The following is a 14,845-nucleotide window of genomic DNA, read 5'->3' as shown; positions in this document are numbered from 1 at the left end:
CTTGCCCCAGGATACTATCTACCTTAAGTCTGTCATTTATAAGTTCATGCCTTCTATTTCCAGTAATGTAGAGCCTTTCCCCGTCAATCACATTCTTCATTCTTTTACCCCTTCTTTCTGTTTTCTTACTAAAGTGATTTTTAGAAATTGTTGACTTATACCTATATATGTTTCAACTTATAAATAATTATATCACAGTGAAAAAAAAGATAATTTCATTTTCCGTAATGAACACATTCTTTCTACTTAGTAATGACCAACCAGTCAAGATTTTATAAAAGGCACACAGGTGTTGCTAAAGAAATTCCAAGCTTGATTGTTCTTCCATTAATCACAGTTTCATACGGCCAGATGGTAGTTGTATTATATACTCTCCAAAGGGTAGTTGTATTATATACTCTCCAAAAGAAATATAGAGACAGCAAGTCTGGGAAAGAGTATTAGTTTTGGTACATACAACTTAAGCTTCCTAGGTAATTTCTTTTGATACATTAAATCTTATGTGTTTATTGGTTGAATGCATCTGTATTATATAAAGATGTATAAGCAAAGTAGTCTTTGTTACAAGTGGTCATGCTTCTGTCTGCATTATAAAACTTAATGAAAGGCTTAAGTAGGAATTTATAAAAGTAGTGGAAGGAAGAAAGTATAATATGTCTAAAAATAACTGAAGTGGTTTTATCTAAACCAGAATTCTGGAAAGCTGTAATATAAATCTGTCCCTGGAACCCACATGGTGAAAGAAGAGAGCCAGTTCCTTCCAGTTGCCCTCTGACCTCCACATGTAGGAGATGGGTATCTGTACGAGTGACACTGGTGGCATGTGGCTTCATAGTTGTTTCGGGGAAAGTTGTTCAGTAAAGACCATTTTTTGCCATGGTATCTAGTTATCATATGTGTTCTCTTAGAGATGTAGGTATAGTTGTCCTCTGACTGTAAGTTTTCTGGTTTCTAAAATCAGAGTAAACCGTAAAGATTAATGATTACGAAAAAGATACACAGTAAATGTAAAACTAAAGGATTCGTTTTTTAAAATCTATGTAAGCAGTGTTATTGAGAGCTGATGAAATGTCTCTCTAGGTGAGGTTGTTTTCCCATTTGAGTAACAGATTTTATATAGGTATTAGGAAATAATTACCTCATTTGGAATTGTAGCATTTTTTTGGATGCTTATTTGTTTGTCTGTCTACTTCCTTGATTGACAGATATTGGCTGCCACTGCTCCCGTTATAGCAGTCCCTATAATTTTTAATAACTCAGACTTCTTAATGTGGAGGAATAAATTTATTTTTTATTCATGTTTTTCTATTTTTGAATTGCTTAGAAACTCAGTTATACGACTCATGATCTTGTATACTCTCATTAACCAGTATCACGTGACCACTAGTTCACTGCCTCACTCTTCTGGATTTGCTCTCTAGAGTTGAACTTCAGGAGATAAATTGACAAAAGCAGCTTGGATGGAAACGTCCTGTGTATTTAAATTTATTTCTTTTCCTGTAATTATGTAGGTCTGTTCATTTTTTTTCTTTTTCTTTTTTTTGGTAAATGGCTAAATCATAATTTTCTGTCATTTCCCTATTGACGTGGCCTTTTATTTTAGTCAGCATACCACAAATGCTCCTGTAGAGATTGGATGAAACATCTGCACTACCACGTGTCATTATTGTTAATGTATTCCATATTTTCATGTTTCAGGAATAGGGCTCATGAATACATAGTCTCTGTTCATCCTTTGGTGTCCTGCCTGGTCTATTAGACACACATTTAGAGGCCTCAGATGTTAAGAGGTCTGCCTTCTCTAGGGATCTGGTGATAGCCCCAAAGACAGAGTTTAATTGCTTCATGATATGGAGTTCTGGCTCACTGATGAGGTGTACTGAATGATCTGTGTTTGGATGGTTGCCAAGGTTAGCACCTAGTTCTAGACAAAGGTTGTTCTTCAATGTCTGTGTTGAAGACTCAACCTGCTGTCTCTCATTTTGATGTCTTGATATCCTACTTAAATTTCTAGGAAGAGTTTTATGGAAGAAAATTGATTCTTGCTGACAGAGAGGAAGTGGAACAAGAAGCAGATAATATTTTTAAGGATGCTGATGTCAGCGATGTTGCATTCCTGGTGGTGGGCGATCCATTTGGGTAAGTCAGATGGACACTGTGAGTTATTTGTTTACCAGCTCTGCTTATTCTATTTAAACCCATCCATGTTAGGGTTTGATAAGTTTACCTGAGTTCTAACTAAAATTTTGTATTTAATTTTTTTGTTTGGAAATTAATGAAGAAAATTTACTTGTTAAAGATGTCATCCTAAGTTTTACTGCCTTAACAAGTGTCAACACTAACATTTATTTCTTTGATGCTTTTGTTTTTGTGCAAGGTTATACAAGGTATCAAATACTGTTAGCTAGTGTGTCATTATTAAATAAGGCACTATGCTATCAAAAGTCAGGTCTGCCATTTGCTTTGATAATTGCAAGCATCTTTGGCTTCTTTTGTTCTAAGCCCCCCCTTTTAATAATCTAATATTTGGCAATAATACTGTCACTTACTTGCCTTGGATTTATCATTTATCAAGCCTCTGATTTCAATGTCTCATCCCCATTGGGAGCAGTGCTCTTCCTCATTACCAGGAAGATGGGTTTCTACTTGTCTAGTCAAGCATCATCAATCTCTAGTGTCAAGCCAAACACAAGAGTTCTTTGTCTACAGCTGGTGACCCAAGATTTATGTCACGATTTGAGGAACATAAGGACAATTAAATCACTCTGGGTCCATCATCAAGGATATTTCTCAAAACAATGGAGCTACATGTATATGCGACTGTCATAAAGAAAATAATTTATGTTAGTATGTAGGGCCAGAGAGTCTGTATCATTATATTTGATTGCAAATTATATCAAGCAATCACACACTATAAAATATTTAAATTGTTTTAGCCCCTGCCTGACATTGTTTTCTGTAGAAATTAAGGTTTCCTCAAATTTCATGGTACCTTTATTTTTCTTCTTAGCGATAGGATAGTAAAATGAAATAAGGAAAATAAAAAAATCGTACCAGCAAATGTCTTTTATATGGAATTTTCTCACTTGCACGCACTCCTGTCTAAAACACGTGTCTTCTGTCGGGATGCCCCTCCCAGACCTACCGTGGTGGCACTGCAGTGTTTTCCGTCCCCTGATAAGAAGTCTTAGTCACCGGCAGTGTCCGTTCATTATACAATAGAATTGCTGTCCACAGTGAGGCTTCTAGACTGGTACAAGTCCACAGACTTTTGCTAGTTCAGATGAAATAAGTAGAGAAATTGAGACCAACCATTAGAAACTAATATAGCCATTTAAAAAGTAAATAAATAAAGTTTTCACCATACTTTGAGAAACACTACATACAATTGGTTATTTATTTATTGACCAGTTTTTTTATATCCTGTCTTTTTTTCAAATTTTTACTTTTAATGCCATTATTTTAAGCAGGTTAATATATTCTGTCCCCTTTGTCTGGTCTTTTAACTCATGACTCATGTTATGGTCAAGTTTGTATGTAAAAAACATAATAATTTAAAGACCTCAGCTGAGAACTTTAGACGCCTATTATTAGCTAAATATTTAAAGCCTGCCAGCCTGCTCTTCACGTCAGTGTCCTGCCATTCTTGTATTAAGACCACAGACATGCCAGCCAAGCCATTCCATCACCGTTTTCCACTTTAGCACCTTAGTTCAGGCTTCCTCCTCACTTGTATCTGTCAGGCCTCCATATCTGTCACCTCACACCTCTTTCTCCTATAGTTCTTTGTCACTCCAGCCTGAATTTGTAGCTCCATTTGACGATGGGATTATTGTTGATGGCTGTATTAGTTAGCTTATAGAGCCGTGATTGCTGTATTAGTTAGCTTATGAAGCTGTGATTGCTGTACTAGTTAGTGTATGGAGCCGTGATTGCTGTATTAGTTAGCGTATGGAGCTGTGCTTGCTGTATTAGTTAGCGTATGGAGCCGTGATTGCTGTATTAGTTAGTGTATGGAGCCGTGATTGCTGTATTAGTTAGCTTATGGAGCCATGATTGGTGTACTAGTTAGCTTATGGAGCCGTGATTGGTGTACCTGTTAGCTTAGGAGTTGTGATTGGTGTACTTGTTAGCTTAGGAGTTGTGATTGCTGTATCAGTTAGTTTATGGGGCTGTGATTCATTTCCCCAAGAGAGCAACTTACGAGAAGAAAGATTTACTGTGGTTACTGGTTTCAAGGGGTTCAAACTGGAGGTGCTTGGCCCCGTGTACTACCATCGTGGCAGAGATAGCATGTGATAGAGGAGCTTTTTCATCCCATGCCAGACAGGAACCTAAGAGAGAAAGAGACAGACACAAGAAGGGGCCAGAGACAAGATGTCCCCAAGGACCTGTTCCCAGCGATCTGCCGTCAGGTAGGTCCTACCTCCTGAAGTGTTCACCTCCCAGGTAGCACCAGCTGGGGAACTAGGCACAGTAGATGAGTCTTTTCGGAGCACACTTTATAAATGACCCTCACTGTGCTAGCTTTCACATAGTTCCTCACAACAGTTAAAATAACTGTGCGTCTCTGCTTTCCTGTGGCTATGTACAGTATCCTTCACGTATCTAGTTCTCTAATTTCATTCATAATACTTGGCACACAATTGCCACTAATTAAATAATAATTGAAGAACTCTGTGATAGCTTACCTCAATTCAGCAAAGACAGACAAACCTGTTTTGAATCGACAGTAACGTAGTCACCCAGATACCTTTCATCCATCTCTTGGAATAGGAACTCCTACTTAATGAGTTGGCAAGATATGGACTTAAAAGGTTGATGGGAGTGACCAACGGTAATCACAGAAAAAGAAAAAAAATGTAGTTTTGGGGAAGTCTGTAAAGTGGGGAGAGTAGGGGAGGGAGGCTTACTTATGCAGAGGCATCTGGAAGAGCCTGGTTTTGAAGGTTGTACTGAAGCAAGTGACTGAAATGGGTTCAGGAGGCAGTTCATTCCAAGCAGAGGAGACAGAAAGACTGGTTAGGGCACCAGAGGCTATAGTGGCTGGAGCACAATGGGGAGAGGGTGTAGGAAGATGCACAGAGGTAGACAGGAGCCGTCCATCTTTAAGGCTTTGGAGGGGTCCTATTTGAAATTAGTGGCAAATCTTTGGAGGGTTTTAAAGCAAGAAAATCACAATTCTTTCTAGTATTAAAAGCCATTTGGCTTGCTTGATGTGAGTGGACTCAAGGAGACAGAGGTTCCTGATGGAAGAAAGAGAAGACTGGTATAGAACGTGTTTAGAAGGAAGCTACTGAGTGGATGTGGTAGACACGGAAAAGAAGGAATTCACTCTGACTTGAGGACTGGTTCTAGAAGCAGGAGACCGGGTTGTTCTGAAGTCATAGGTATGTGGGTGGTATTTAAAACCAGAGGAATGGATAGGGTCACCATGGAAGAGAGACAAAGAGAAGACAGCCTAGGAACAGATAAAGCTCTAGGAAAGGTGAGGATTCCATGTCGCCAGAGGAGAGGGGTAAACAGGAGGATGTCATTACAGAAGCTGCAAGACTTTGAGGTATGCGAGCAGAAGAATGTTTGTGTAGGTGTGGTGTTCATGAGTGCTGAGCTGCATCTGGATAGGGCTGTGAAGAAGAGACTGTAGGCGGGTGGTGGGGAGGAGGTAGGGAGCTCCGTGGAAAGAAAGCAGATGTGCAGAGGAAGTGGCTTCATGTAGTCACTGCTGAAATCCAGTGATTTTGTGCCTTTATTCTTTAGTCTCTGCTTTTGCCCTGGCTACTTTTGTGGGGCTGTCCTAGCACTAAGGCGTGCAGCAGTGAATTTCTCGCGTGTTGTTGCCTATTACCGTGTATTTGCTCAGTTACCTGGGCTTTGCTTGTGCTATTTTGGTTTGGACTGAGACAGTCTCCTGTAATGTAGGCTAGCATTGAAATCTCAGTGTCCTAAACTAGTCTTGAACTCCTAGCCCTTCTGCCTTCACCTTCCAGGTGATACCCAGTTACTAACTGTAGATTTTTTTGGGGACTATTTTACTGTTTTTTCTTTGAAAATCTAATGATAATTAATTTGCACTCTCAGTGCCTGATCATCTCCAACCATGTGTTAGATTCAAGTTCAAGTACTGCAGCTGTTTGATTACTGCTAGGTACAGACATTTTCTAGCATATAAAGCACCTTTCAAATGAATGTTAAACTTACAGTATTTCTAGTAGCTCTTGAGGTTATAATTTTCACTGTGCACCTTGAAACAGTGATTTTCCAGACTGCCCTGCTCCTCTCCCTGTCATGGCGGCACTGTTACAGCTGCCTTCATGTATGTGAATGAACCCATCAGTTAAGCCATTTTGCATCTTTTCTTTTGAAATTGCTTTTAAAAGAACTCCAAATAACAAGTGCGCTGTAACCTCACTATTTCTGGTTAGATAATTCAGTTCCTACGTTTGGAAATAGTAAACTTACGTGTGTTTGCTTGGTCTGATTATTTCAAATGAGTCTGTGATGATGATACATTTTTAAACCAGTTTTTCTTTTCATCTATTTAAGTAGCTCACCCATAAAGCTATTTAAATTAAAAATAACACCCTCATCAAACATCTAATTTACTTTTCCTTGAACTAAAATATTAGGTAGAAAGATTCTGTTCAAGATAGTGTTAAAAACATTCTTTACATCTTGTATTTTTATATTTTCTTTAAACACTTACTCTAAATCAAATTGCTGATAATTTTTCATACGGGTTTTATTTTATGTGTGTGATTAAAACCAGGCTTCCCTGGTGGGCATGTTTTAATCTGTAGCTGGCTGCCTCATGGGGTGTAAGCCCTTGATCTTCCTACTTGGTATGCATTGACCAGTTGACAGATTCTGCTTATTTGTAAGTAGTTTCTCAAACATGCTAATGTTGCTTTCCCCAGTAGGGCTTAGCGTTTTTATCAAGATGAAAAGACCCTTTAGTAATGCCATTCTAAATTGATGTGAGATTACATGTCATAGTATTCAATTTATATTTACATATATTCTCTTCTCCCCCGGCCTACCTAGTTATAATCACACTTTTCACAAAAGGGAAGTTAACAGTCAGAATGTGCACAGGGACACACACACACCACTAAGTCTATACAATAAGTAACCAGACTGAACACAGCTATAAATAGGAAGACTGCACACAGTTGTACACTCCAAATAGAATTCTTCAGGCAGAATTTTAATAGATTGAAGGACCAAGAGGCTGTGTCCTATGTTTCACCTTCAGTTTTAAGATATAAAAACAAATCCAAATAGGGCAGCAGTAAAGAATTTGGTTTAGTTGTACCACAGAACTGTAAAGGGAAAAATTCATCATTTAAAGTGTCCCACTTACATGTAAAAGCTAAAGCATTAATATCTAAAAAATGGATAGTAGGCTAATTGTCACCAGAGCCTGGGAAGGGTGCTGGGGAAGGAGCTAGAGTAAAGATGGTCACTGGGTACAGGAGAAAGCTGAGATAGGAGGAGAAACTATGGTTGGTGACAATTGAGTGTTTTGAAATAAATAGGGAATAGAGAAGACTCTTGAATATTCGGAACACTGGAAATGATAAAAGTCTGAGGTGGTAAGTCATTTTGATCATTACAACTTATCTAAAGACGTCCTGAGAAAAGAATCAGATTGCTGAGTTTGTATTCTCCAGACATCTTTAGCGGATATCAGGACAGCGCGCTCCTTTCTTCAGTCAGTGTCAGTCTATGGCTGGAGTGACATCTTGTGAGGGATGCGGGTAGACGCACACTGCATCCCTAAGAAGCCCAAATAAAAGACCTCTGCAGGTGCCTAGTGGAATCTGAGGAAGAACAGTTGACTCTTTGACTTGAATTCATGAGCTAGGATAGAAGATTAATGCCATTCACTTAACTGAACCTGTTTTCTCCCTGCAGGGCTACAACACACAGTGATCTTATTCTGAGAGCCACGAAGTTGGGAATCCCTTACCAAGTTATCCACAATGCCTCCATAATGAATGCTGTAGGCTGCTGTGGTTTACAGGTAATGCTGCAAGGGGAGTGTTCTGTTTTCCTGCAAGTGCCAGGCTGATTTCACTCTTATTTCATATAGGAGCTATAAAGCTTAATTTTTGAGATGTACTCTTAAAATATTTGCTAAGGTTTTTGTTATTTTCCTTCCTTTAACCCTTTCTTTCAACAGGCCGTGTAAATTTGGTTCCAGAATGATTTTAACTTTATATCGATCTTGTCTATACATTTAAAAAAAGGAAAGAATGAGCAAACTACATTAAGCATTCCTCAGCAGTCTTTATATTCCTCCAGTGACTTCATCAGTGTGGCTGAGCCTGAGCTTCCCACACAGTATCCCTTTCTCTTTCCCTGAGAGCGTGTTTCTTAAATGAATACAGAGCTGAGAGCCAGTGAGGAAGGCTTGAAGGCCATGTTACAAGTGCTGGGGTGTAAAGTTAGCTACTTTTAACTCCAGCAAGTGTGGCTCAGAGAGCTTGAAAGAGTGCTCTATCGATGTTTCTGAGATTTTCTCTTAAGCTATTGGTACCCCTGTCCAAATGTGATATATGTTCTGCTGTTGACACATGTGTGGTTCATGGCAGCTGTGATCCCTGAATGAACAGCAGTGCTTTTTAAGAAACTGCTTAAAGACGTAGTCTGTGTCTCTCTGTATTTTAATAGGAAAAATTCATGTACTTTAGAATCCATGAAATTAGACCTTCCCTGGTCTATCTTGCTGAAATTCATCACTTATGGATAGATAGTTTTAAAAAGACACATTTGGTACCATGAGCTAGCTTAATAAATAAAAGAGCTTGCCTCCAAGCTTCACAGCCTGAGTTTGAACTTTGGGACCCACATTTTGAGAAGAGAGCTGACTCCTGCAAGTTGCCCTTTGACTTTGACTTGCGTGCTATAGCATGCCCCCCTCAAATATATAAATAAACATTTAAAAAATAAGATATGTTAAAATCAGCTCTTTGTTGCTTAGAAAGAATAGCTTAGTTTCATTGACTCATACTGGCCATCCAGTATAAATTCTAATTTCCTCATGAAGAATCAGACAGAAGTGTACACAGTCACTGTGCATACTTGCCGCTTGCTCTTAGTTATCGTATTTGCATTGGCTTAGGAGTTTGCGTCCCTCTTGTCTAGGATGTATACTTTAAAACAACTCTTGCCAATTTGTCTTTATAATAGAAAGCACTTCTGTATTGGAGCAGGATGAGAGCTGTTCACATGACTCTGAAATGTTATTGCCTCAATAAATATGACAGGTAGAAAAACGACTCCTCAAAATGTTCCTGCATTGGTAACAGAGATGGAATAAGGAACAGACCAAAACCCAAAAACTTCCTTTTGGGCAGTGATACCTTGAAAGATTTAATAGCTACTAAAGAAAAAGAGAGAGAGAGAGAGAAAATGTGATAAGAAAGATGTATGAACACTAAACTATGGATGTATATACATATTTGTTGGTTTTAATTTACATCTTGTGAAGGATGTAATTTACGTCTTGTGAAGCCCTTTTTCATGTTTTCCCAGAAGTGTTGTTTTTGTTTTATTTTCTTAAGCATTAAAAGACAAATACCTTCCAAATGTATCTCTTGTATAAACTAAGAGCTAAATTTGCTGCCTTCTCATTTTGATCTTCTGAATTGTTTCAAGAGGTGATTGTTCCCTATCTAAAGTGGAAGAGGTCCATTTGGGAAGGAATTTGCTGTGAGAATTGACTGACAGGTTCCATATATGCCCCTGAAATTATACTTATGCCTAATATATTGTTTTAAAAAATATTTAGCTTTCATGCACTTTTGCTGGACAGCTGTTACCATGTCCCCATCTTCACTGTCTAATCTATATATGAGATGACGTTGTCTGTGCACCGCAGAATGTGTCTTGCTCTTCTCTCTACTCCACAGTGGCTTCTGTGGAGATAGACCTCTGTGCCACCCAAAATATTCCCAGTCCAGGGAAAAGAGGAATTGATATTTTTTTTAACAGTTCGCGAGCCTAAAACACACTTAAGAAATGACAATTGTCTTTTTTCATGAGCACTAATTCTAAGGCCCCTGAAGATGCTATATCTGGAGTTGCTCAAGTTGCCTCTATAAAATGGCCTAATACTTGTATGCAACCTGCACATAGACTCTCATACTTTAGTCCATCTCTAGAGTGCTTAGAATATTGAACGCAGTGCAGGTGCTGTGTAAATAGCTGGGTTGTATTGTTTGGGGATGGACAAGAAAAAGCAGTACATTTTAATTACAGAAACAATCCCCAAACCCCCAAATATTTTTGCTCAATGGTTAGAGAAATTCATTGAATTAGAAGCATAGAAATGGGGGGGGGGTGTCAATTATGTATACGTGGCACACTTAGTAAATAAATGCCTACATACATGTATAATGTAGATCTCCACTTGAATTCCATTCCTTTTTGGACTTTTTTCTTTACTATTTGGACTACATTTGTGGAAGATACTATAGCCTGAACAAGTAACTGTCAGAGACAGTATTCATCAGACCTTCCTCTGGGGCTGTGACTGCTGAGCCTTACCAGCAAACTTTCTGAGAATAGTACATCTGATATGGGGTCTGAGAATTTACATTTACTTAATGGTTTGTTTGTTTGTTTGTTTATCTAGTTATTATTTTTTAAGTTAAAATATAATTATATCATCTCCTCCTTTCCTCTTTCCAAGCCCATATACTCCCCTCATTGTGTGTGTTCATGTGGGTTCCACATAAGCCAGAAGAAGATGTTAGAGCCCCCAGAACTGTAGTTACTTGTGAACTGCCCAGTCAGATGCTGGGAACTGAACTCAAGTCCTCTGGAAAAGTAGTATACCCTCTTAACTATGGAGTCATCTTTCGAGCTCCAGGAGAATTTACATTTTAACAGGCAGTCAAATGCTGCTGCAGCTGTAGGAATGACGTCATGTCTTCAGAACCATCAACACAAGCAAGTAAAAGTCTTAGAAAATGAGCATACTTTATTATCTTCCTTTGGCTTATCAGGACTGAAAGAGCAGGTGTTGATTACCAGAAATACTCCTGCCAGATGGAGACTGTTAGCAGGTTCCTCCTCATGTTCTCTACTTCAATTTTAAAGGGAAGTAGGCTTCACTTTTGGACGGTGTCCTGTCCTTTTGGAGTGCTTTGTCACGATTTTAGAAACAGGCATCAAGATGTTGAAATGAGGGCCTGCTTTGAGTGACCTGGGCAAAACATACCTCCGTCATCTCTGCATCAAAGCATAGCAGCTACCAGTTCCTAACCCAGCAGTGGACACAGTGTTTTGCACTCAGCTTGTCACCCCTCTGAAGCCTGTCTGTTCTGTTGTTCCCTAAAGAGCTTGCAAGGATAGTTCAGAACTAAGCACTGATTATTCTCTTTAACTTGGTAGTTTATTGAGAGACAGCAGATTCCTGTTGATCATAATTATTGATGGCAAGTAGCTGCAGAACTTCTTAACACATCTACATATGTGACCATATATACATACGTACATATATATATATATCCGTAACTTAGTAATAAACATTCTGATAGAGGTGGGTCATATGATTCTGTACCATAAGTCTCAACCTTAGTGGAAATTTCCAGCTGAAGCATATAAGTCTACTTGAGGGTTGCAAATTAGGCTTCCTTAAGACAAACATGCTTCATTCATTCAATAAATAATGTATATCTACTTAATGCTTGCTTGGTAAATGCCTTTGGATGCAGCCATAGCTTGTCTTCAAGGAACTCATGGATAATTATGTAATTTTCTCATTCTGTGAAATACTTCCACTTTCTCTGGCTGTTGCTTAAGTGACCCTGAGTATTGCTATGTGTTCTTTTGTTTATATAGTACGTCTAGTCTAGAAAAATGTATATTACTTTCAGAAATGTGCAGCACTAATTCTAGTTGGTCTTAATAATAGAAATTCAGAGTCAAATATTAGGGGGTGAAAGCTGAGAGATCAGAGAAGCAGAGTTGCCATCCACTAGAGAGTTCTCACCTTTACCAATGTTGAGACCGAAAGGGTGATCCTGTCCTCAGACTGACTGCCAGGACTGCACTTCTCCGGCTGCACTGAGCTCCTGTCTCCTCCCTAGTGCTGGGATTAAAGGTGTGGGATCCCAAGTGCTGGGATCACCTTTGTGTGAGCTCTGTTTCTCTTTTAGACAGATTCAATCTTGTATAACCCAGGGTGGCCTTGAACTAACAGAGATCCCTCTGCTCCTTGTCTCCAGAGTCCTGGGATTAAAGCGCCACCACTCCCTGGCTTCTAGTGGTTTAACTCTGTACTCTGATCTTCAGACAAGCTTTCTCTGTTAAAACACAAACAAAACATCACTGCACAGCTGGCTTCCTTTTTTCATTTCAAGTCCTGTGATAGTCCCACTGTTGAGGGTGTAGTAGTGTTTGTTCCTACTGTTAGCCTCGAACATTAGGAACATTAGGTGCTTCCATTGTGCTCTAGGATTTATGGTAGTAATTGAAGAAAGTACAGCACAGCCAAGGGCCGCTGAGCTGGGTGATGAGGATAACAGAGCTCCGCATGGCTGTCACCACAGGACCTACCTAATCTCTGGTTCCTCATTAGTGTGTTTATTAAACATTTCCCTTTCCTTCCCGTTAACTCTGTCTTCAATTTTTATTTATTTTAATTTGTCTTTAATTTTTATTTTGATTTTCTCTCAATGTCTTAACTTTTTAAAAAATAGGCATGTGTTGGGGGTGCATGTGTGTGCCACAGTAAGAGCACATAGGTCATGGGACAACTTGGACAGCAGCTTCTGTCCTTTCAGCACGTGTGTCTCGGGATAGTCAAGTCAGGTGTCTCTACCCTCTCAGCTGTCTTGCTGGGCATTGTTGTGATTTTCTGAGTGGTCTGGTTACATAGCCCAGGCTGGCTTTGAACTCGCCCTCTCTCTGCTTGAGTCTCCCAAACTGGCATTACAGGTGTGCCACCACATCTGTTCTACCCATTATTGTTCTTCCCATGCAGTAGATTGTGGGTTTCACTGTGCTGTTCTTCTACTCCCACAACTCGGAGAAACCTCTCTTATGCCGAATGTTTGTGTTCAGGTTTTACTGTTAGTGCTTTGGTTTATACCTTCTGTTGTTTATCACAGCATTGTAAAAATCTATTCGCGACAGGTATTTCCTGAGTTAAATTGCTTGCTTATCTTCTGCCTTCTAAATCAGATTTTGTCTTTGGAGTAATATGCTTCAAAATATAATTCTTTTTTATTTAGTTCACAAATGGATTCCCAATCATATATGAGAGCATAGGTTTTTTTATTTGTTTGGTTTTGGTTTTTCAAGACAGGGTTTCATTGTGTAACAGCCTTGGTTGTCCTAGAACTCACTTTGTAGACCAGTCTGGCCTCAAACTCAGAGATCCACCTGCCTCTGCCTCTCGAGGCTTAAAGGCCTTGAGGCTTAAAGGCGTGTGCCATTACCACCCCTCTTTCTGGTAACTGTCTTATACCATCCTGGTTCATCCCTCTCTTCCCATGCTCACCTCTGCACCTTCATCCTCTCAATCTCTTTAAGTTCCAACTCGTAGTCTGCCTTTCGGAAGACACTTTCAGGTGCTTTTTCTCTGAGTGTGGAATAGAAAAGATGGGGTCCAGATGTCATATTGGCAAGGGCTGTTAACTGCCTACTATGTGTCTTTCTTGTGTGTCTTCTCTGCCTCAGTAGTTAGTACCTTACACAGTGACTGGGTGAATGACTTTGAGTTGAAGGTTTTTCTTTTCCTTGTTTTTCTTTAACCGTACGTGATCCAGTACCAAGTCAGTTGGGCTGCTTTCTCCCTAAATTATTTCAGATGAAAGCAGAACAGATCTGTATTTTCCCTAGGATTTCCGAGAAAATATCTGATGTAGTTTTTCAAACTTAGCTTTGAAGTAGTAACATTGTCAGGTTTGAACCTCTCATGTTCTCAGAAGTGTGGTCGTAGCACACAGAGCTGTAAGACAGCACAGTGTCCAGGCTTCTGCAGCTCGGTTCCTGTTGTTGAGATTCGCTCCAGCTCTCTTACAGTTTACTGATAATGGCAAGTCCTTTGTTGTGAAATGCAGAGTGCTGGTCCTTGTGTTCTTTAGGCCCTGACATCTCAGTGGTGAGAGTGTTTATGTACTGTTGTAGCGCTCATTGACCAAGTTTGCACCCTTGCCACAGAAGTGGCTGCAGTTATAAATCAGGGTCCTAGGAGGCCGTGCCTATGAGGTTTCTCCAGTCTCCCCATTGGGTGGCACTTCAGTCTTTCACAGAGAGCACTCTCTTACGTTAGATGTGACTAGCATCGCAAGTCCCTTTTCAAGAATTCATCATTCTGTCTTTGAATGAAGAATTTCTTGCTTCCATGATTTTGTTCCCATATTTCTTAAAATATCAGAGCCTCTTAAATATTTATACATAAATGGAAATACAGTTTTCCATGAAGGTTTTAATGAAATAATACATGTTTCAAGTTCGATGAGAGGTGACAAACTCCATTTAAAATGTGTAATTGAACTTGTCCATTGTAAATGTAACTTACTAAGAGTAGTTTTACATATTTGGTACTTTTTGAACTTAGCCAGTAAAGAAAGCAGCTGGATCCTGTCAGGACATAGCAGTTTAGAAAATGTTTATATAATCATCATGTACACCAATGAGTCATATACGGAGTTCTGACACTGTATGAGGCACAACTAGGCACTTAGTGGGCCCTTGGCTATTCAGTCCTTAGAACTGTGCTCATTACACTTACCATGCTGGATGTTCTTATCTAAGCCAGAGATTATTTGCCTTGTCGATGACAGGCAGCTAACCAGAACTACTGCTGTGTATCCAGAGCCTTTGT

General features: G+C 39.4%; 1 protein-coding gene across 1 annotated transcript in view; it reads left to right on the top strand.

Annotated features, from left to right (window-relative positions):
* Nucleotides 1-14,845, top strand: part of Dph5 (diphthamide biosynthesis 5) — a 29,213-nt gene that overhangs the window by 5,563 nt on the left and 8,805 nt on the right. The window contains exons 3-4 of the mRNA XM_041653218.1: nucleotides 2,015-2,139; nucleotides 7,918-8,026. Coding sequence (XP_041509152.1) covers nucleotides 2,015-2,139; nucleotides 7,918-8,026 — 234 coding nt within the window. The remainder of the gene's footprint in view (nucleotides 1-2,014; nucleotides 2,140-7,917; nucleotides 8,027-14,845) is intronic.

The sequence above is a fragment of the Microtus oregoni genome, unplaced genomic scaffold (assembly GCF_018167655.1).
Source record: "Microtus oregoni isolate MIOR12 unplaced genomic scaffold, Mior012 000000F_ref0000247, whole genome shotgun sequence".
Classification (NCBI taxonomy): domain Eukaryota; kingdom Metazoa; phylum Chordata; class Mammalia; order Rodentia; family Cricetidae; genus Microtus; species Microtus oregoni.
This window is presented reverse-complemented; position numbering and strand designations above follow the sequence as displayed.